At 40.0% G+C, this 21,492-nt stretch overlaps 1 protein-coding gene across 1 annotated transcript in view; it reads left to right on the forward strand.

Annotated features, from left to right (window-relative positions):
- The window catches only part of SLCO5A1 (solute carrier organic anion transporter family member 5A1), a 132,896-nt gene that overhangs the window by 29,826 nt on the left and 81,578 nt on the right, over positions 1 to 21,492 (forward strand). The window contains exon 2 of the mRNA XM_036109390.2: positions 20,064 to 20,196. Within this exon, the coding sequence (XP_035965283.1) occupies positions 20,064 to 20,196 (133 nt within the window). The remainder of the gene's footprint in view (positions 1 to 20,063; positions 20,197 to 21,492) is intronic.

Consider the following 21,492-nt stretch of genomic DNA (forward strand, 5'->3'; position numbering starts at 1 on the left):
TAAAAATAACCATAGCAACTTCCACTGGGGGAAATGATATGTTAGTTTAGGGCATGTATAGGTCTGAATTTTGATTTATTAGCATTGTATCAGAGATTAGAAAGAATAATGTTACTTTTCATAAGAAGAGGTTGATGTGTCTAGTGCTCGATGCCATAAATTGAAATGACATAGGCTCTTTTTTATTTCATTCTTTGGGTGTTGGTGTGGGAGTCGGCCACATTAGTGGGGAAGAGATGAGGACATATCCATGGTGGAGAACTGCTCAACCCTGTGTCATGAAGGAGTTCCCATGCCTCCTCACATGGAGGAAGCTTTGCAAATTCAATCTAATAACTTTTTTCTTTTTTTAAAGATTTTATTTATTTATTTGACAGAGAGAGACACAGCGAGAGAGGGAACACAAGCTGGGGGAGTGGGAGAGGGAGAAGCAGGCTTCCCGCCGAGCAGGGAGCCCGATGCGGGGCTCGATCCCAGGACCTTGGGACCATGACCTGAGCTGAAGGCAGACGCTTAACGACTGAGCCACCCAGGCACCCCTCGATCTAATAACTTTTTTTTTTAAGCTCTCCGCTTGATGTGGGGCTTGAACTCACTACCCTGAGATCAAGAGTTGCATGCTCTACTGACTGAGCCAGCCAGACTTCCCCCAGTCCACTAACATTTTAAAGATTTATATATTTTAGAGAGAGAGTGAGAGCACATGTGAACAGGGGGAGGGGCAGAGGGAGAGAGAGATTGAGAATCTCAAGCAGACTCTCCACTGAGCTAGGAACCCGACTCAGGGCTCCATCTCATGAGCATGAGATCATGACCTGAGCCAAAATCAAGAGTTGGATACTTAACCAACTGAGCCACTCAGACGCCCCTCCACTAACATTTTTAAAGGAATGTTTACTCTTACTTCCAAAATCATAGATAGTCAAGGAAATGGGTTCTTAACTTTCCCCAAATATTTGGCATAAACATCATTTTCCCTCAATTATCTAGATACTTCTAGGTAAGTTGATTGTTTGAGGGGTTTCAGATGACCAGATATGTGGCTTAGCTCTCCATTTCTTTGTTTTGCATACATGTGTGTGTATGTTTGCTAAATCATGAAAAGTTTACTGTCTTGAGGGGAATCAATAACTAATTGTCTCTAAATTTTCTTACTAATTAATAGCATTACCAAAACTCCATTAACTAAGCTGCAAAGATGCATGACACTTATGAAAACTTGGTACATAATATTAATTAAATGTACTTTAAACACTGAAGCTAACTAGGAACAACTTAGAAATCTTATTTTTAAAAATGCTTTTAGGAAGTATCTGGTTTTTCCTTCACCATATTTGCCTATTGTTGAAATTTCCTGAAAGTAGTTGAAAATTGACAGATTGGATGGGTTCATGGGGTTTAAAAGATAGTGATAAATCAGTATCATTGAGAATGGGCTAAAATATAAAAAAGAGTTGCCACATATCAAATGATGTTATTTATTCAGACCATCCCTGATAAAAAATGCAGAAGCCTTAAAAAGAGTATGAGGGCGCCTGGGTGGCTCAGTTGGTTGGGCGACTGCCTTTGGCTCAGGTCATGCTCCTGGAGTCCCAGGATCGAGTCCCGCATCGGGCTCCCTGCTGGGCAGGGAGTCTGCTTCTCCCTCTGACCCTCCCCCCTCTCATGTGCTCTCTCTCATTCTCTCTCTCTCAAATAATAAAAAAAAAAATCTTAAAAAAAAAAAGAGTATGAGAGAATTAGACAGAACTCAAAGCAATTTTTGATGATCACAGTTGACATTTTTATATACTAGTTTCTTTCGTATTTTTAGAAGTATATTAACTTCTCATTTTGAACTATTAAATATTACATAATAGCTATATTATCTCTAGTCAGGTCTCAGAATTAAGGCTCTATAAGTGATGAGATTACTCTAGAAATGTCCTTGAGAACTTGACAAAGCGTGTGAGTAAATTTGAAAATTTAACATAGTAAATTCATGAACGCATCTCTAAGGTAACTTTGCCCTGAAAATCATAATAGCTCCAATGACAATTCAGGATTTTCTTTTTTAAGATTAGGACTTACTATTGAGATTTCTTATGTATTATTTGGCTGATGTATTAAATTAATATTTTCCTTCTGGGAGAACACTAATGACAATTTGACTTTTTAAAAAATGGTTTGATTTTGATATTTGTTGGGTATAGAGTAAGATTTAATTTGTGGCCTCATTTAGGGGCGCCTGGGTGGCTCAGTTGTTAAGCATCTGCCTTCCGCTCAGGTCATGATCCGAGGGTCCTGGGATCGAGCCCCGCATCGGGCTCCCTGCTCAGCAGGAAGCCTACTTCTCCCTCTCCCACTCCCCCTGCTTGTGTTCCCTCTCTCACTGTCTCTCTCTGCGTCAAATAAATAAATAAAAAATCTTTAAAAAAAAATTTGTGGCCTCATTTAAATCACATGGGAGGAGGCCACGTGCTATAGTGTGAGGGTTTGGACTCTGCAGTCAGACAGACTCGGGCTTGAATCTTCTCTTCACTAGTTTTGTGACTTGGTTATATTCCTTAACATTTCCAAGGTCAGACTCCTTCTGTGAGGTGGGACCTAATTAAATTCATCTTTCAGGTATTTTCTTGGGAAAATTAGCTATTGTGTTTAAAAAGCACAGAGGAGGCACTTAAAAGTATTAGTTTTCTTCTTCCATTTCTCTCTCTCCTTTTCTCATAATTCTTATTGGAACCACAATTTAGCACTTGTCATGGAACGTCTTATGTTGGCAATTATCTTTTCTTGTTTTGTTCCTCAAGAAAGAGTTCCCCATAAACTCTTTTCAGGAAAGGGCATGGCCCTTTTATCACTCATAATTTTAGCACCAGTTATTTTATACAAAATAATTTTACTGAGTAACGATTGATTAATGATTAGGGAGTAAGGTGTTTTGAGTAATTGAATATTCTGATGATCTGATCACCAGACTTGTGAATTCTATATGGGAAGACTTTGGAAACAATAAAATACACTTAACACTAAAATAATACTGAGTAGAACATCCTTTGGTGGCTCTGAAGATACTTTAAAATCCTGTATTGTCTCAGAATCATAATTTTAACTATGAAGTTAGATATAATAATAGAAGTAATAATGATAATTGTTATAGCTGACATTGACTGAGCACTTAGTAAGTGTTAAGGGTTTTATGTGCATTATCTCATTTATCCCCTCAATAACTCTCAGAAGTAGATAAATTATGATCCCCTATTTATAGATGAGGAAGCATGTCTAGCAGGATTAAGTATCTTGTCTAAGTTCATGGAGCCAGTCCCTGATTGAGACCTACACAAACATCTGATGCTAAAGCCAGTGCTCTTATGAGCCACTCAAATATTGAGTTGAATCATAATTGCCCCCAGGACATTGAGCAATACTGTTTATTTTAAAACAAAATGCCTGATATTAGATCAGTTCCATCTTCCTTCCTTCCTTCCTTCCTTCCTTCCTTCCTTCCTTCCTCTCTCTCTTTCTTTCTTTTTTTCTTAGAGAGAGTGAGTTGGGGGGTGGGAGGGAGAGGGGTAGAGGGAGAAGGACACAGAGAGAGAATCTTAAGTAGGCTCCATGCTCAGCTTAGAGCCGAAGGCGAGGCTTGATCTCATGACCCTGAGATCATGAACTGAGCTGAAGTCAGGAATCAGACGTTTAACCGACTGAGCCACCCAGGCGCCCCTGCCATATTTCTTTCTTATAAAAGTAGACTATAGACTAGCTTTCCAAATGAGAATTTATTCTACTACTCTAAATGTTGTGTGATAGAAGAAACATAAAATGTTTAAGCGTATTAACTTGGTAAATCTGCTTGTATTTATAAATTATCTTTGTTATTGTTAGATAACAAAGAGCAGGGATTATCTATTTTTAATTCGGATGAATTGATTGTATTATTTCATCAGCCAGGTGACTACAAAGGAAAATGCCCTAAATTAGGACAGTAATACTACCTGCTCATAAGGTTGTGAATATGAAGTGCGAGATACATCTAAAGGCATTTAGCGCAGTAACTCACATGTAATAAATGCCCAGTGTTATTTTTTAGTAATAGTTCTGCTGTCAGTGGCTGTAGACTTGGACTGCTAACACTTCTTCAAATACATGAATAAGCTTTGCAATGAGCCCTAGTGGAAGCAGTCTTACTGTACTACAACTAATTCGTGTATATTGATGGGAGAAAAGGAAGATAATATTAAAGGTGTCCTAAAACATTTATATCACTTGAATGCCTGTAAAATCCAATAGATGCCAATGACTGGAGGAACATTTGCACATGACATTATTCCACCTGTGCTTGAGCGTTACTTTAGACTTGATTCTTTTCTGTGGGAATCATGCTTCTTCCAGTGCCTGGAAAGCAAACTGGAGGTGTGTCATACCTATGTCTGTTTACCTGGAAGGTGCTTCCTGGCAGAGATGTACTCTTCCCAGGAGGTAAATTTAATCTGCTCTTAACAGCTGGTATCTTCCTCTGAGTCTTCAGTGTAATTATTGAAGTAAATGTCATACAACATATTTGGAATGTGTTTTTCATATAATGTACATTTCTCTGCCATCCTTATGGCAGCCAATTAGTGATGAGACTAGAGTTGGAAATCTAAATAGTGAACTTCTCTTTCATTTAGAATGCTTTTAAGACTGCTGCTACCAACAGTTCCAAAAATATTTTGAGATTTTCAGCTCTTAAGGGATTAATTTCTTCGGTAGTAGAGAACTATATATTTCTCACAATTAAACTTCTTTTGCTTTTTTTTTTTTTTTTTGTATTTTAGAGACATGTGTCCATAAATGGAAAAAGGGTAGGCTGTGGTTTTAGATAGAGCCAAATTCTAATTTTGGCTCTACCACTTAGTAATGGCTGATCTTCTTAACTTCTCAGGGACTCAGCTTTCTCATCTATAAATTGGGAATGACAATATTCTTTTCCCAGAAAGCTGTTAGTGTTGAATGGCAAACAAGAGTTACAAAAGCATAAAGTACCTAGTGTAGTTTACAGAAGATTGTCAATAAATAATAGTTATATCATTTTACTTCACAGTGGATTATAGTTCAACTAAAATATTACTTGGGGGGGGCACCTGGGTGGCTCAGTCGTTAAGCGTCTGCCTTTGGCTCAGGTCCTGATCCCAGGGCCCTGGGACTGAGCCCTGTGTCGGGCTCCCTGCTCAGAGGGAAGCCTGCTTCCCCCTCTCCTACTCCCCCTGCTTGTGTTCCCTCTCTTGCTGTGTCTCTGTGTGTCGAATAAATAAATAAATAAATAAATAAATAAATAAATAAATAAAATCTTTAAAAAAATTAAACACCCATGTACACATTAAAAATAAATAAATAAAATATTACTTGGGGATATACTCTTATAAATGGAATCTTTGAAAAACTGACAATTCTAGAAAAATTGACTTTACAAATATTTCTTCTACATTTAAAATTTTTAATCTACATAAGTTGTTAGAAATAAAACATTTATAAAAGAGTGGTTTTTCCAGATATTCATTTAAACAAAAACCCACCCATACCTCTGTGAGTTATAGCCATAGCTTAGATAATTATAACTACCTATAAGAGGTGAAAATTGAAAGAAATAACGTGTGCACACATTTAGCTGATACTTGGAACAGTAAATATGTAGTACATAACTGTCATTATTTATTACAAGGGTTTGCAAACTTGTTCTTATATAAAGGACTTGCTCTGGTAAATATTTTAGTCTGAGGACCATGTTGTCTTTGTAGCAACTACTCAGCTCTGCTGCTGTAATGAAAGTAGTCACACAAATATGTCCATGAATGCAGGTCGCTGTGCTCCGGTACAATTTTACAGAGTTTGGCAAGTCGTTTGTCAACCCCTAATTTAAATTTAGGCTGGGAAGAGTCATCATGAAGTATTGGGCAGATCAATCTTTTTTTTTTTTTTTAAAGATTTTATTTATTTATTTGAGAGAACGAGAGAGAGAGAGAGAGAGAGAGATTGAGAGAATGAGTGTGGGGAGGGGCAGAAGGAGAAGCAGACTCCCTGTGGAGCAGGGAGCCTGACACAGGACTCGATCCCAGGACCCTGAGATCACGACCAGAGCCGAAGGCAGACGCCCGACTGACTGAGCCACCCAGGCACCCTGGGCAGATCAATCTTAAGAAAAATTGGAGTATTGCTTTACAAATACTGTGTACTCACTCACTGGAGGTTTGCTGAAAGTCCACTATGTGTTTGCTGCCTCAGCAGGAGGTGCTGTAGATATAAGAACAAATAAAACAAGCCCATTACCCTGTAAAGACTTCTTTCAAGTTTTAAAAAACATATTCATCATAAATTGACAAAAAGATGATATATTTGATGGCTGAGTATTAGTAGCTGAAAGAGATAAAAGTACTAATCCAGAAGATACGTTAATTTTTTTTTTTTTTTGCTGACTAAACTTTTGGAAAGTTATAAGGAAAACACCAAAAAACCCATTGTAATTTCACTACCCCAAGTTAACAACTTTCAATACAGGATGTGTTCCATTCTAGTCTTTTTTATGGCTCTTTGATGCATAATTTACATACATAAAATTCACCCACTTGAAGTGTATAATTCAATGATTTTTAGTAATTTTACAGAATTATGCAACCACCACCAGAACCCACTTTTATTTTTTTACAATTTTATTTATTTGTCAGAGAGAAAGAGAGAGAGAGAGAGAGAGCACACAAGTGGGGGGAGCAGCAGACAGAGGGAGAAGCAGGCTCCCTGCTGAGCGAGGATCCCGATGCAGGACTCGATCCCAAGACCCTGGGATCATGACCTGAGCCAAAGGCAGACGCTTAACCGACTGAGCCACCCGGACGTCCCCAGAACCCACTTTTAGAACAGTTGTCCTTTTTTTTATCCTGAGGTAAAATGGACATAAAACAAATTGCACATAATTAAAGTAGATTATTTGATAAGGTTTGACACACACACACACAAACACACCCAAGAACTCATCATCACAATTGAGACTATGAACATATCCAACATTGCCAAATCTTTCTGAGCCTCTTTGTAATCCCTCCCTTCTGATTGGCTTTCTCCCACCCCCAGGTCACCACAGACTGCTTTTTTTATTACTTTAGATTAGTTTGCATTTTTTAGAATCTTATAAATTGAACCACACAGTATATACTCTTTTTTGTCTGCTTTCTCTCACTTAGTATAATTGTTTTGAGATTTATCCATGTTTTAACATGTATCAATAGTTCATTCCCTTATAATGCTTAACCGACTGACCCACCCAGGCGTCCCTCTTATTCCCTTATAATGCTAAATAGTATTCCATTGGATGAATATACCACAATTTGTTAATCCATTCACTTCTCTCTCTCTTTTTTTTTTCATTCACCTCTTGATGGACATTTTGGTTGTTTCCAGTTTTGTTTTGTTTTTTTTTTTTGCTACTCCAAATAAAGCTGCTAGGAATATTTGTACATAACCCTTTGTATGGACATGTATACTTTCATTTCTTTTGTGAAAGTACTCGGAGTGAAATGGTTGAATTATATGATAGGCATATGTTTAACTCCTTCAGACATTATCAAACTGTTTTCCAAAGTGACTGTAACATTCTGTTCCACATCAGCAGTGTAGGGGAGTTCTAGCTGCTTCACAACCTTACCAATACCTGGTGTAATTTGTTTTTTTTTTTTTTTTTAATTTTAACCATTTGAATAGGGATTTTAGTGGTATCTCCTTGTGGTTTTTTTTTTTTTTTTTTTAAAGATTTTATTTATTTATTTGACAGAGAGAGAGATAGCGAGAGCAGGAACGCAAGCAGGGGGAGTGGGAGAGGGAGAAGCAGGCTTCCCGCCGAGCAGGGAGCCCGATGTGGGACTCGATCCCAGGACCCTGGGATCATGACCTGAGCCGAAGGCAGACGCTTAACGACTGAGCCACCCAGGCGCCCTCTCCTTGTGGTTTTAATTTGCACTTCCCCAATGACTCATGATGCTAACCATCTTTCATGTGCTTATTTGCTATTCATATATCTTCCTTGGTAAAGTATCTGTTGAAAAATATTTTCCTTGGTTGTTTTCTCCTAGAAGTTTTATAGTTTTAGGTTTTACCTTTAGGTCTATGCTTCATTTTGAGTTAATTTATATATGGATATCTAATGGATTTCAGCACCATTTGTTGAAAAGACTACTTTTTGCACTGAATTATCTTTATACCTTTGTCACAAGTCACTTGTCCTTATAACTGTGTGGGTTTGTTTCTGGATTTTCCTTTTTATTTAATTAAAGTAATTAACTAATTAATTTTTGGACTTCCTTTTTTATTTCACTGATGTACTTGTCTATCTTTAAGCCAGTACTACATTGTCTTGATTACAGTATCTTTTTAAGTCTTGAAATCAGGTAGTTTTAGTATTCTAACTTTGCTCCTTTTCTTATTTATTTAAAGATTTTATTTATTTATTTGACAGAGAGAGACACAGCGAGAGAGGGAACACAAGCAGGGGGAGAGGGAGAGGAAGAAGCAGGCCTCCTGCTGAGCTGGAAGCCCGATGCGGGGCTTGATCCCAGGACCCTGGGACCATGACCTGAGCCAAAGACAGACGCTTAACGACTGAGCCACCCAGGCGCCCCTTTCTTTCTTTCTTTTTTTTTTTTAAAGGATTTTATTTATTTGAGAGAGAGTGAGTGAGAGAGAGAAGGAGCAGGGGGAGGGGCAGAGGGAGAGAGAGAAGCAGACTCCCGATAAGCAGGGAGCCCGATGCGGGACTCAATCCCAGGACCCTGGGATCATGACCTGTGCCGAAGGCAGACGCTTAACTGACTGAGCCACCCAGGCGCCCTAACTTCGCTCTTTTTCAAAATTGTTTGGCTAATCTATATCCTTTGCATTTCCATATGTTCTTTCACTTTTAGAATTAGTTTGTCAATTCTCCAAAAAGTCTGCTGGGATTTTAATTGGAATTGGGTAGAATTTATCAATCCATTTTGGGAAAATTGGTATTTTAACAATATTGGGTCCTTTAACCCACAAACAAGGCATATCTCTCTATTAATTTAGATCATCTTTAATTTCTTTTAGCAGTATTTGTAATTTTAAGTGTATAGGTGTTTCCTATATTTTGTCAGATTTATTTCTAAGTACTTTATATTTTATGAATCTATTATAAATGGTGCTTATTTCTGACTTACTTGCATATAGAAGTATGATTTTTAAAATATTGATCTTATATCATGCAACTTTGTTAAATCCACTTATTGGTTCTAGTAGCTTTTCTGTAAACGGTCTTTTTTAAAAAGTGTATGTTTTTTGACACAATCCCACTGTAAACAGAATTTCACTTAAATTTTAAAATTTTAAAAATAAATATTTCCTCAAGGTATAAAAATTCTTTGTAAACATTAAAATTAATAGTTGCATTATGAATCAAAATGTAGTTAATTACTATTTTTAATTTTTTAGAGAGTGAGGTGGGGAGGGGCAGAGGGAGAGGGAGAGAGAGGATCTTAAGCGGGCTCTATGCCCAGCACAGAGCCTGACTTGGGGCTCGATCTCACAACTCTGAGATCATGACCTGAGCTGAAAGCAAGAGTCAGAGGCTTAACCAGCTGAGCCACCCAGGTGCCCCAATTAGTTACTATTTTTAATGTCATTTCTCCTTTTCTATATACAAAATGCAGTGATAAATGTCATTATGATGTATTGGTGAATTGCTATCTAGTTGTAACTTGGTACCAGCGATGGATGAGAATAATGAATTCACTGATTTATATCTGCACTGAGTACTCTCACAATTCAGTCTTTGCTAGTTTATTTTAGTAGAATGGCATTTCATTGTTTGTACCTTCTATTTCTTTGATAACTAGTCAAATTAGTTTCTCATGGGCTTATTAATATTTTGATTATTCTGTTACACATTTTCTGTTTGTGTTCTAAGAGAATCCATTCTTACCTTTTAATAAAACTTTTTTTTTTTTTTGCCCCAAAATATAACTTTAAAAAATTGACATTTTTTTTTTTAATGCTTTCGTGGCAGTTGTCCTTGTGGTCCTTTCTAAGGACTGGATTGAGGTGATAGTGGCCCCTCACAGGTGGCTAATTTGATGTTTTAAAGCGCAGCACATTAACCTACCCCCCTGCCCCGCCCCATGTCCCAGGTATTAATTCAGTGTAAATGTCTCCTTCTATACATATACACATTCTGTGTTTCCTTTTAGAAATGAACTACTTTGAAAATATTTCTAAAGGGAGATAGTGAATTTAAACCAACTATTGCTTGCTATGGTCGTGTGGAAAAACCACTCGGAACCTACCTAAATAAACCCTTTTCCCTTCTCGTTTGTGACCTAAGATGCTCTCTGGATGTTTTAGCGAAGTGATAGACTATTCCCTGACTGCTGTGGCAGCTGTTTTTTTTTTTTTTTTTTTTTTTTTTTTTTTACTGTCAGGCCTGTGTCAAAATAACTGAATCATTTAAAGGAGAAAAAAAAAAATTGCTGTTCCAAATAACCGAGATCAGAGGTCTCTTATCTGCCTGTGCTTGGGAGTGGAAGGAACGAGCGAGGGAATATTTTCTTTAACTATGGTACACCGGTGCTGTGAAGTACTTTGGCTAATTTTCAAGACATTGTGCAAGTTGAATGCAAGTTGGTGTCATTGCTGTGATACCACAGTGAAGTGTGGATTGCTTTTCATCTCCTCTTCTTATCTGCAGCAGCTGTACCACCAAACTATATTCAAAAGGGTGACCTCCTATCAGTATGTCCTCGACTGGGTTTAATGGGCATGCATGCAATACGTTTCTCCATGGGACCATCCTGGGTGAATCCCAGGTCCTGGGACTGAGCCTAAATTATGCTTGTAACCCAGAACCCTGTCATCATCAGTTCTTGGCAGCATTTACTGGCCATGCAGGGCAGCTGAGAAAGTGAGTCCTGTGCCAGAGGGAATGTGGAGGACGTGGTGGACAGTGAGTGGTGAAAAGTGGGAAGTGGGGAGCAACATGGAGCAGGGGCTGATTAATTAGACACCAAGTTTAAATGAGGGTACAGCAAATCCAGGCCGACTGCAATGAGGCTCTGAGAACTGGGGAAACCCAGCTGGGGTGGGTGTTAACCTTGGAGAGCCTGGCAGAAGTAAGGGTCGGGCCTGGAGGTGTTTTGGGAGTAGGAATCAAAGCTCTGTGGCTGTAAATCACAGGAGCCAGGTCTGTCAAACCAAGGACGTTATGGGGAAGGTGGGTAGGGATGGCTGGCAAGGACAGCACAGCCCCAGGGGTCTAGGGAACAGGAACCAGTGGATGATTCTTCAAGGTCATGTTGCAAGGACGAATCCACTTCATTCTATTGCTTTTGTTACTTCACTCAAATTGGAAGTCCATGTCTTCATCCCTTCTCTGTTCAACAAGATTCATTAGTGCTTATGGTCAGCACTGTTCAGGCATTGATAAGGGATCGGTGAGAAAACGGCCCTTGTTCTCATGGAACTGACATTCCAGTGGGAGGGGCAGAGAATAAGCAAACAAACAAATGTAGTTGTTGGTATTTGGCAGTATTTACCATAATGAAAACCCCAGCAGGGCAAGGTGACAGAGAGTGATGGGGGGTGAGATGGGGGGTGCCATGTTTAGATATGTGGTGAGCTATGGCTTCTCTGAAGAATGATATTTGAATATAGATCCAAAGAGGTAAGGGAGTGAGCCACATGGTATGTGGGAGAAGAACAGCTGATTGGCCTGGGTTGGTCACCTGTCTACCATGAATCATGGAGGACAGGGCCCCATGGATGACAGGCCATTGAGGCTGTGCAATGAAGGGTGGGTAGTTCCTAAAGGAAAATGGAATTACTTTTGCCAAGAGAAGGGGGCATAGAAACTGAACATAGAAACTGAACAGATAGGAAGAGAAGATGTCCACCCAGTTGAATTCTGCCCATAAATGAAGAGAATGAATGAGAAGGGGAGTTTTTTATTCTCCCAAGAGCTAGGGACAGCAAGAATGAGGTGGAAGGAGAGGCCATTGGCAGTAACATGATAGCTGGGACTTCTGACGACATTCCAGTGACTGATACAGAAGGAGAGAGGGAGGAAAGGATAGTGGGCGGAGACAGTCAAGTGCTCAGGTGAGCCCAAGGACCAGTGCTCTGACTTCCCACTCTCTTCGATGTCAGGGCCTGCCCTCATTCGCACAGTGGAAGTGACTTGTTCCTCTACTGCCATGTGAAAAACAACAGCAAAAAGCATTTCTAAATGCCACTGAATGGTAGGGGAAGCTGGTGCAATGCTGCCATCCATCCTCAACTGTCCTCAGAGAAGAGCAACTGGGCCGCCTGCACAAGGCTAGGTACCTAGAGCCCTGCATGGGACTAGGATAGAGTCAGTGGTGGTCACTCTTCTCTGAGGCAGTTGCACCTCCAAGTCAAGATCACTTGCAATTCCCTGAACAGGCCATGCACTTCCAAACTTGCATACTTTTGCTCACATGGGCCCCTCAGTCTCTAGTGTCCTTTATTGCCCATTTTTGCAGGCTTATGTCAAAAGTCATCTTTTCCAGGAAGGCTTCTCTGTCCTCCCTCCTCAGCTAGTTACTGTGAATCATTCCTCTCCCATGGTCCATGGCATATTGCTGGTGCTTGTTGCACTTATTCATGGAGTCTTGAATCATAGTTGGTTTTACCTTTCCTCTTCTGGAGGACTGTGCATCCATCTTATGGATCTTTGCAATGCCCCCTCCTTGTCCCAGGGCCTGGCATCACAGAGCACCCGGGACGAGTGAGTGACCTCTGATCTGGCAATGTGGAGCCCTACTCATCATTTGGGGTTGAGACTAGGAAGGAGGTGACTCTAGTGATCTGTGATACTAAGATCTTTGCTGATTTTGATTTGGCCCCTGGTTTCCCAAGTCCAGCAAGGCTCGTGTCTGGTTGGTCACTATTAGGAGTTCTGGAATCATTTCTTGTGATTCAGGAGCAAGTTAAGTTACTCAACACGGACTCGGTAGAGTTCAGAGAGCTGTTCCCCTGGTTGCTGCCGACCACACAAAACAACCTATTTGAGATAATACCAATGCAATCAAGTTGGGCTTTTGTGATAAGGAAGGAGGAGTGTCTTTTAACTCTGCCAGAAGTGGAGGTGTCAGCTTTAAGAAGGGATGAAACGTGCAGGCGAGCTCTGCAGGGTGCTGTTATGCCTCCTCTCTCGAGTAGCCATTGGGAAGGTCAACCCATAGGACCCTTCCCAGGAGAGGCTGCAGCTGGATGAGGAAGAGCTCTCTGGCATGTTTATTTCACTCTGTGGGCCTGGCTTGTTTTAGAGTCAGTGCTTATACATCAGAGACCTGGGGTTTAGAACTCACGTTTTGTCATGATTGGCTCATGTGAGACAGTAGTCATGGCGTCCGGCTAATCAGATATGCCATGTGTAAAGTGAGCCTTGAGCCCAGGGGAGAATTAACCCTCAGTTTCTCACACTACCATCCTTAACTGGTGGAAAAGCCATGCAGGGCTGCTGAGCAGGACTACAGAGACGGTGGAAGAGATGGGCCTGGATGAGCTGGGAGGTCAGGCACAGCTTCTAGTGAGCTATTACCAAAACTGATCACAAAACAAGCAAAATATAAGAGAAGACTAAGATAAACAAAGACTGTTAAAATAAGCTGTTGTCAGAAGGATACAAAAGGAAAGAGAAAGCCTTGAACATGAAAAATAACATAAAATTCAGGAGTATAACAAAGATTCAAAGTTTAAAATCAAGAGAGTTTATAAAAATAAAATATTAGCCTAGGGGTGCCTGGGTGGCTCAGTTGGGTAAGCATCTGCCTTCAGCTCAGGTCATAATCCCAGGGTCCTGGGATTGAGCCCTGAGTGGGGCTCCCTGCTCAGTGGAGAGTCTGCTTCTCCCTCTTCCCCTGCCCCTCCCCCTGCTTGTGCATGCACATGTGCGTGTGTGCTCTCTTCTCTCTCTCTCTCTCTCAAATAAATAAATAAAATCTTCAAAAAAATTAACCTAATATAATTAGGGCTAAAAATGTAAGCAAACTTACTTAAGGTATGAGAATAGAAGGTAGCAAATAATTTGAAAGAAAAACTTGATAGTTAATTTTAGATCGAAATTCTTACAAAAAGTGTTTTTAAAAAGATAAAATGCATTACAAAGTAAAGTAAGAGAGCAGCAGCTAAAACTGTTTATGATGTAAAAGTAAAAAGAGGTATTAGATTAGAATAAAGGTTAAATCTACAGGAGGAGAAAAGTTAAAAATGTGAAGGTAAATGGGATTAAAAATAAAGTTAATGTGCTTTAATGTAAAGAAGCATAAATGATCACAAAATAGGGTGAAAAATAATTTAAGAAGAAAATTGAAATGGAAGGTCTAAAGGTAAAACAACTTGGGGGAAGGTAGGTGCAGGATTCACATGCTAGAAGCAGGTGAAGAGACAGTTACTAAGTTGTTGGTGGGTCAGCCTTCCTCAAAGGTTGTTTCTTTGTCAAACCAGCCATGATGTCCCTCCCCCCCACTGAAGGCCCCTTCATTTATTTATTTTTTATTTTTTAAAGATTTCATTTATTTATTTGAGAGAGCATACATATGGGGGGAGGGACAGAGGGAAAGAAACAGACCCCCCACTGAGCAGGGAGCCCAAGGAGGGCTCCATCCCAGGACCCTGGGATTATGACCTGAGCCAAAGGCAGACACTTACCTGACTGAGCCACCCAGGTGCCCTTCAGTCCCCTTCATTTAATAGTGGCTTCTTAACTCTACAAAAGCTCACCCAGCTGAGGTTGGTTTTGGGTGGGTGTTGTAATCCTCAGGTTGGGGTCTAGTTCCGTGCATCATATGTAATAACAAAGGGTTGATATAATCTTCAGAAGAATAGCCCCAATCAGATATTGGTGATAGGCTAGCTGGTACCAGTAAGGTATTATTAAAGGAAGTAAGTCATAGCCACATGGTGATACACCATTTAGCCATAACGAATGTTCCAGAAGAATTTATTGACGTAAGAAATGTTTGAGGTATTATGGGAAAACATATTACAGAACAATAACTACTGTATAATTCCAGCTACTTAAAAAACTTATACAGTATATGAATAGTAAAAAGTATTTATTACTATTGTTACCATCATTATCTGGATGGTAAGGATTGTTGGTGATTTTTTTTTAAGTTTTTGTGCTCTTGAGAGTTATCTCTACAAGGAATTCATATTATATTTTGTAATCATTAGAAAAAAACCTAAAGGTTAAAAAAAAGAATAATAGCCACAGACACATTCTCAGCTTCAAGAAGATAGTCTGTACTGGCCTTTGTGTGAGGAAAGAAAGGCCTGGATATTCTCTTTTCCCACTCCCATCTGCCCAGGCCATTATCAAAACTAACTCCTGGGTCAAAAATAGTGACTCCAGAAAAGATAATTTATTAAGGTAATATAAAGATAAGTATGCCTTCTGTTAAATAATGCATGTATTTGGCCTATACAAAATTAATACTTAATAATACTTGTTAGAGAATGAATAGGTGATCATTCAACATATAAAAATACAAGTTAATATTTCTTCATGTTTGTTATATGCTAAGCACGTTATATGCATAATGGAAGCAGGGATTCGAACCCAGGAATTTGTAGTCTGGGATTTAACCACTGCCTAGTACTGTATATGATATGGCTCCTGCTGTCCAGGTTAAAGAGCTACTTCAAAAGATAAGATATAAACATTTGAAGAAGAAGTAGAAGTGAAGAGCAAGGCATACTCAATTTCAAATGAATGAAATGGTCCAGGGTTCTCTGAAAGGGGTATGAAGCTGAATTGTGTACAATCCAGGGGAGATGTAGGACGGTCCTCTGGGGTGCAAGAGGAAAATTCTCCAGATGAGTCTGATGTTCTAAAAGACAGCAGCAGTGGCTAAATAAAGGGCATGATTTGAATCCCAAATATAAATACAGATACAATCTCTAAAGTTCTTTGTTTTTGGATGCTGTTAACTGGGTTTAACTGTGACATATATATGTGGTATGACTGGAATTAGACCACTATTGAAACTTGGAACTTCTAGTTCTATTTCTATTGCTAGTTCATTGGATAGCCTGGACTTCCCAGTATAAGCTCCTCGTCATGACAGAAAACCAATGCCAGTGTCCTCCGTTCTGATGGCACACGGTCAAAAAACATGAAACTATCCACTCGATAGTGATTAGCTAATATCTCAAGAGCTGATATACACTGAAGATGACTTTTATCACTGATATCTGTTGTTAATAACGGCAGCACGTTCACGGACTGACTGGGAGTGCTGAAGGTAATGGATAATGGGAGCGAGGTGGGTGGAGTGCCTAGTTCTACACTACTTCGTCAGTGAACACCACTGGCAAGATCCCTGCCCTCCTGGAGCTCATGTTCTTGTTGAGGAGGACAGGTGATACACAAGATGAACAGAGGAAATATAGAGTGTGTTGGGTGCCAACATATGCTGAGGAGAAAAAAAGAAAGCAGAGAAAGAGTGGGAAGAATTGGGGAAAAAGTTTTAAATTTTTAGATAGGATGGCCAAGTAAGGCCTCAGTGAGAAGGGACTATTTGATTAACTACCTGGAGGAAGTAAGGGAGTTCACCATGAGGCTACCCGGGGGAAGAGCATTACACAACAACACCCACACCCATACAGAGCAAGTGCTAACACCGTCAGGTGGGAATGTGCCTGGCAGGGTGAAGAAGAGGGAGAAGGTCAGTTTGACTGGAGCTGGGTGAACAAGGAGAAGGTTAGGAGACAGAGCTGAGAGATCCTAGGGGGTGGGGCCAGTGTGGGGGCAGGTCCTTGTAGCCACATAAAAGGATTTGGGCTTTTATTGCGAGGGAGGTGGGAAGCCACTGGAGGGTGTGAGCCAAGAAGTGACATGATGTGGCTCATGTTTCTAGAGATTGTTGGGGCTACCCAGTTGAAAATGCATTGTAGGGAAGGAAGGGCAGAAGCAGGGATACCCGTTGGAAGGCCTGGAGCAATTTTCCAGATGATTGACCTTGGTGGCTTGGGCCAAGGTAGAGGCATGGAGAGGGAGGGGCATATTGGTTATGATTTGATGGTAGAACCAGCAGGATTTACTGACATATTAGGTGTGAGCTGTGAGAATGAGGCTGGTGGGAAATATACATTATTTATACAGAAAAGGACACTGGGTAAATGTTTAAATCCTTTTACTGATAGGGATGCATGATGTAAAGGTGTGGAGGCCACTGGAATAGACAATATGTCGTCTACAGGGATTCTGAAGAGACAGAGACCACTCAGGGGAGGATGGGCAGTGCTGGACTTGGTTGGGCCTTGAAGAAGGGGCAGGATTCACACAGATAGGAAGGCCTGGGGGCACTGTGGGTCCTCAAGGGAAGGGAGGTGGCTCGGCCCGGGCCTGTTTTGAGAGTCAGTCTGTGTGGAGTCGTGAATGCAGGCGGTAGGTTTTAAGATTAAAATGGAAAAAAAAAAAAAAGAAATGCTGGCAGGAGGCCAACTTGTCCCACCCTTGAACTCCAGATAGAGTAGTTTAGACTTTCTTTAGTCAGTGTGTGTGTGTGTGTGTGTGTGTGTGTGTGTGTGTGTGTGATTGGGAGTTTTGGACTGGGAGAGTGAGGATATGAATTTGCATCAACAATTTGCCCCTCTATTAAGCTCTGAATGAGTGCCATTGGTTAATCAATTAATAAATGTTAGCTCAGTGGCCACAATGATTTATTTACTAAATGGGACCATGTCAACGAGGTATTCTCTATCTCCATCTCTAGTGTTATATACTTACTGATTTGTAGATATAGCATATATAGTATAGTTATGACAGTATACATAGTATAACGTCTAGTACAGTTATATAAATGTATGTACATACCTATTTATGAGAATGATTCAGTTGGCCTCAGTGTTTGCTATATATTACAAATATTTTTCTTCTGATGGCATAGCTGCATTTTAAAAGCTTTCTCTGTATTTTATAAAGTAGTTAAGGTCTTTGGGTGAGTGTGACTTAATTGGTTTTCCGTTCACCGTGTAATTGCGAGGTCTTGCCGGCACCCATGCTGCACGCTGCTGCTGGGCCTTCCCAGACGCTGCCCTCAAGTACCCCAGGCATAAACAGTATGGCGGAAATACCCTTTTCCCTGTCTGTGTTTGTAAGACAGTCTCTTTCATGCCAGAACTATTTTGGGAAGATGATTCATGTCACATTTTGGCCTCATTACAGTTTTAAGTTGTAAATGGTGCTGGTTTGCCTGGAGGTGTAAACATAAATTTTATCTCCATATGCATATGGGAAAACCTGGAACTGAAAAAGCACTTTTTCTTCTTGAGTTCTGTTTCAGGCTATAAACAGAGAGGTTAACGAGATATTTATCAAAATTCTGATTTTATTTTATTAAGAGCATGCTTCCAAAAGAACGCCAGAAAGCGTGCTTCCAAAAGAATACCAACAATTGCTTGTGGCTGTGCTTCCTCCCATTCTCCATTTCCAAACACAGATGGAGAAGTCGGAGCAGCTAGTGTCGCATTGTTACAAGCAGATGATTCTGTAAAATAAATAAACGGTGCGCTTTCTCTTTTGAAATAGTGTGAAAAGTGAGAGCAAGTGTTAAATTACTGTCTGTAGTTATAAGTAACAGGAGGTACAAGTTTATTCAAAGTTTATTTAGGTGCAGAAGATAAAGTAGGGTGAAGTTATTCTGATTAGTTCAATTTGCTTTTTGGTAAATATAGTACTATTTAAAGGGTATGGCAAACCAGTTGTTTATTCAGTGGCTTAAGTGCACGATGGCAGTAGAAATGAGAAATACGTTATACCTGAGTTTATCATGCCTTGAACACAGGAGCATCTTAACAGTGTTTATAGATTTTTCTCCAAATAACAGGAAAAAAAAAAGTGGATTTGGAGTGTTAGCCACACTCCAGATTTTTCTATGACTTTCAAGGCATTTCATATCCTACCTCAAAATTTAAGATTTGACAAATTATTTTTTTATTTGAAATCACAGCAGTGTAAATAGTATAAAGGAATGACAATGAATTTATTGTTATTTTTTGCTATAAGCCCATTTTGATGGCCAATTTTTTTTTTTTGGATAGAATGACACACTTTCTGATCTATTGATACAACCCCTTCCCCTCCTGCTTTGGTCATGTGCTTTAAAAAATTATTTTCTAATTCAGCTGTGGGTTGGTGCTATCTGTTTGGATCTTTTCACTGATGCCATTTAAGGAGATTTATTAATCTTTAAGTAAGATTCCTCAATTAGCAATAAACCAAATGCATTGTGAGCTCTTTTTCGACTCTAAAGTGGTGATTTGAAAAATATTCATGATTTGAGGTGCTTAAGCATCTTTGCCAACTCGATTAAATCCAGCTTCATGGCAGAACCTGGCCTTGAGTTCCCTCATTCTGTTGGAATCTTCCAGCTGTGCAAGTGACATCTACTTTTTTTTCTTTTTCTTCTTATCTTGAGATGACCTTTTATTTATTTATTTTTTAATCTTGAAACGACCTTTTATCTTCTCTGAGTTATCCAGTGACTGCTCATTAACTAGCACTTTCAGAAATTTAAATTAGTGGGTCTGGGGTGGGGCCTGAGCACTTTTATTAAAAAACAAATGTTGGAGCGCGTGGGTGGCTCAGTCGTTAAGCGTCTGCCTTCGGCTCAGGTCATGGTCCCAGGGTCCTCGGATCGAGTCCCACATCAGGCTCCCTGCTCGGCGGGAAGCCTGCTTCTCCCTCTCCCACTCCCCCTGCTTGTGTTCCCTCTCTGGCTGTGTCTCTCTCCGTCAAATAAATAAATCAAATCTTTAAAACAACAACAACAACAACAACAACTGAAAAGCTGTCCAGACATGATTCTAATGTTCTAAAAGGACAATAGGCAGCAGCTGAATAAAGGGCATGATTTGAAACCCAAATATAGATATAGACACATCTCTAAAGTTCTTTGGTTTTGGATGCTGTTCCCTGGGTTTAACTGTGACATATATACGTGGTATGACTGAAATTAGACCACACTTGAAACTTAAGGACCATGTTTCTCTATTTCACGTTTCCCCTTGTGTCTTCTCAGCCATCATGTATGTCATGGGAGCACTTGGTCCTGCAGTGGGATATTTATTAGGTGGACTTCTTATTGGTTTTTATGTCGATCCCAGAAATCCTGTTAACCTTGACCAGAATGACCCTCGTTTCATTGGAAACTGGTAAGAATTATTTACTACATTTTTCATTTCGTTTGTTATTAATGATAGTTCAAGTCGTAGTACCCTTGTAGTTAAAATAAAAATTTCCCCCATGGGAATATGAAAAACAGCTAAAAGTTGCCTAGAAGGGAGTGGAAGGCGGAATAGTAATCCCCCAGAGATATCCATGTCCTAAGCTCCAGAACCTACGGATGTGTTGGCTTACATGGGAGAGGAGACTTTGCAGATGTGTTTAAGTTAAGGATCTTGAGATAGGAAGGTTTTCCTGATGTCGGACAGGAATGGGCCCCGTATAATCACAAGCGTCCCTATTAGGGAAAGAGGGAGGCTGGAGGGTCAGAGTAAGAAAGAGATATGGTGATTGAAGCAGAGGTTGAAGTGACATACTTTGGGGATGGAGGAAGGTATCATGAACCAAGGAACACACTCGGGACTCTAGAATCTAGGAAACCCAAGAAAATAGGTTCTTCCCTAGAGCCTCCGGAAGGAATGCAGCCTTGCCAACCCACTTGAGATTTCTGACCTCCAGAGCTATAAGATAACACATTTGTGTTGTTTTAAGCCACTAAGTGTGGGGTAGTTTGTTATAGCAGCAACGGGGGACTAATGCTGAGGGCTTGGGAGCATTGGCTTAATCCACCTTCTTTAGGGTTGAGGCGCTTTTTGCTATAAATAGCAGAGTGGGGGAGGAGAGGGTGGCTGTGTTGGGGCTTTCCTGTGTGCTCGAGTCCTAGCTTTCATTATCTTTTCTGTGCCTTTTAAAAAATATTTTCTTCCCACGTCCTTATTAGATTAGCATTTCTGCTTTGTCAACCCTCCCCGACTGCCCAAAACTCCAGCCCCTTCCCACCTTTTTTCCATCGTCACACTCTTAGTGAATCTTTTCACTTGGTAATTGTTTTTCCAATGGAGTGCTGTAGATTTAGCTGTTCTCTCACTTGCTAGCCCTTAATTGTCTTGCTAAATAAGTAATTTTTCGGACTTAGAATGAGACCTCCAACTTTGGATGTTAGGTTATTTATCCGCATAGCCAGGGCTGTGTTTCAGTTCTTCATAATCCTCAACTTGACCATGAGTTATTTCTTCATGATAGCAAGCACTAACTGAAAAGTATTGGCTTCCTGAATTCATTTAATATGGATTAGTAATAGGTATACATTGATAAGACATGTTCATTTTATTTATTTATTTATTTATTTATTTATTTATTTAAAGATTTTTATTTATTTATTTGAGAGAGAGAGAATGAGAGACAGAGAGCATGAGAGGGAGGAGGGTCAGAGGGAGAAGCAGACT

Source organism: Halichoerus grypus, chromosome 5, assembly GCF_964656455.1.
Source record: "Halichoerus grypus chromosome 5, mHalGry1.hap1.1, whole genome shotgun sequence".
Classification (NCBI taxonomy): Eukaryota; Metazoa; Chordata; class Mammalia; order Carnivora; family Phocidae; genus Halichoerus; species Halichoerus grypus.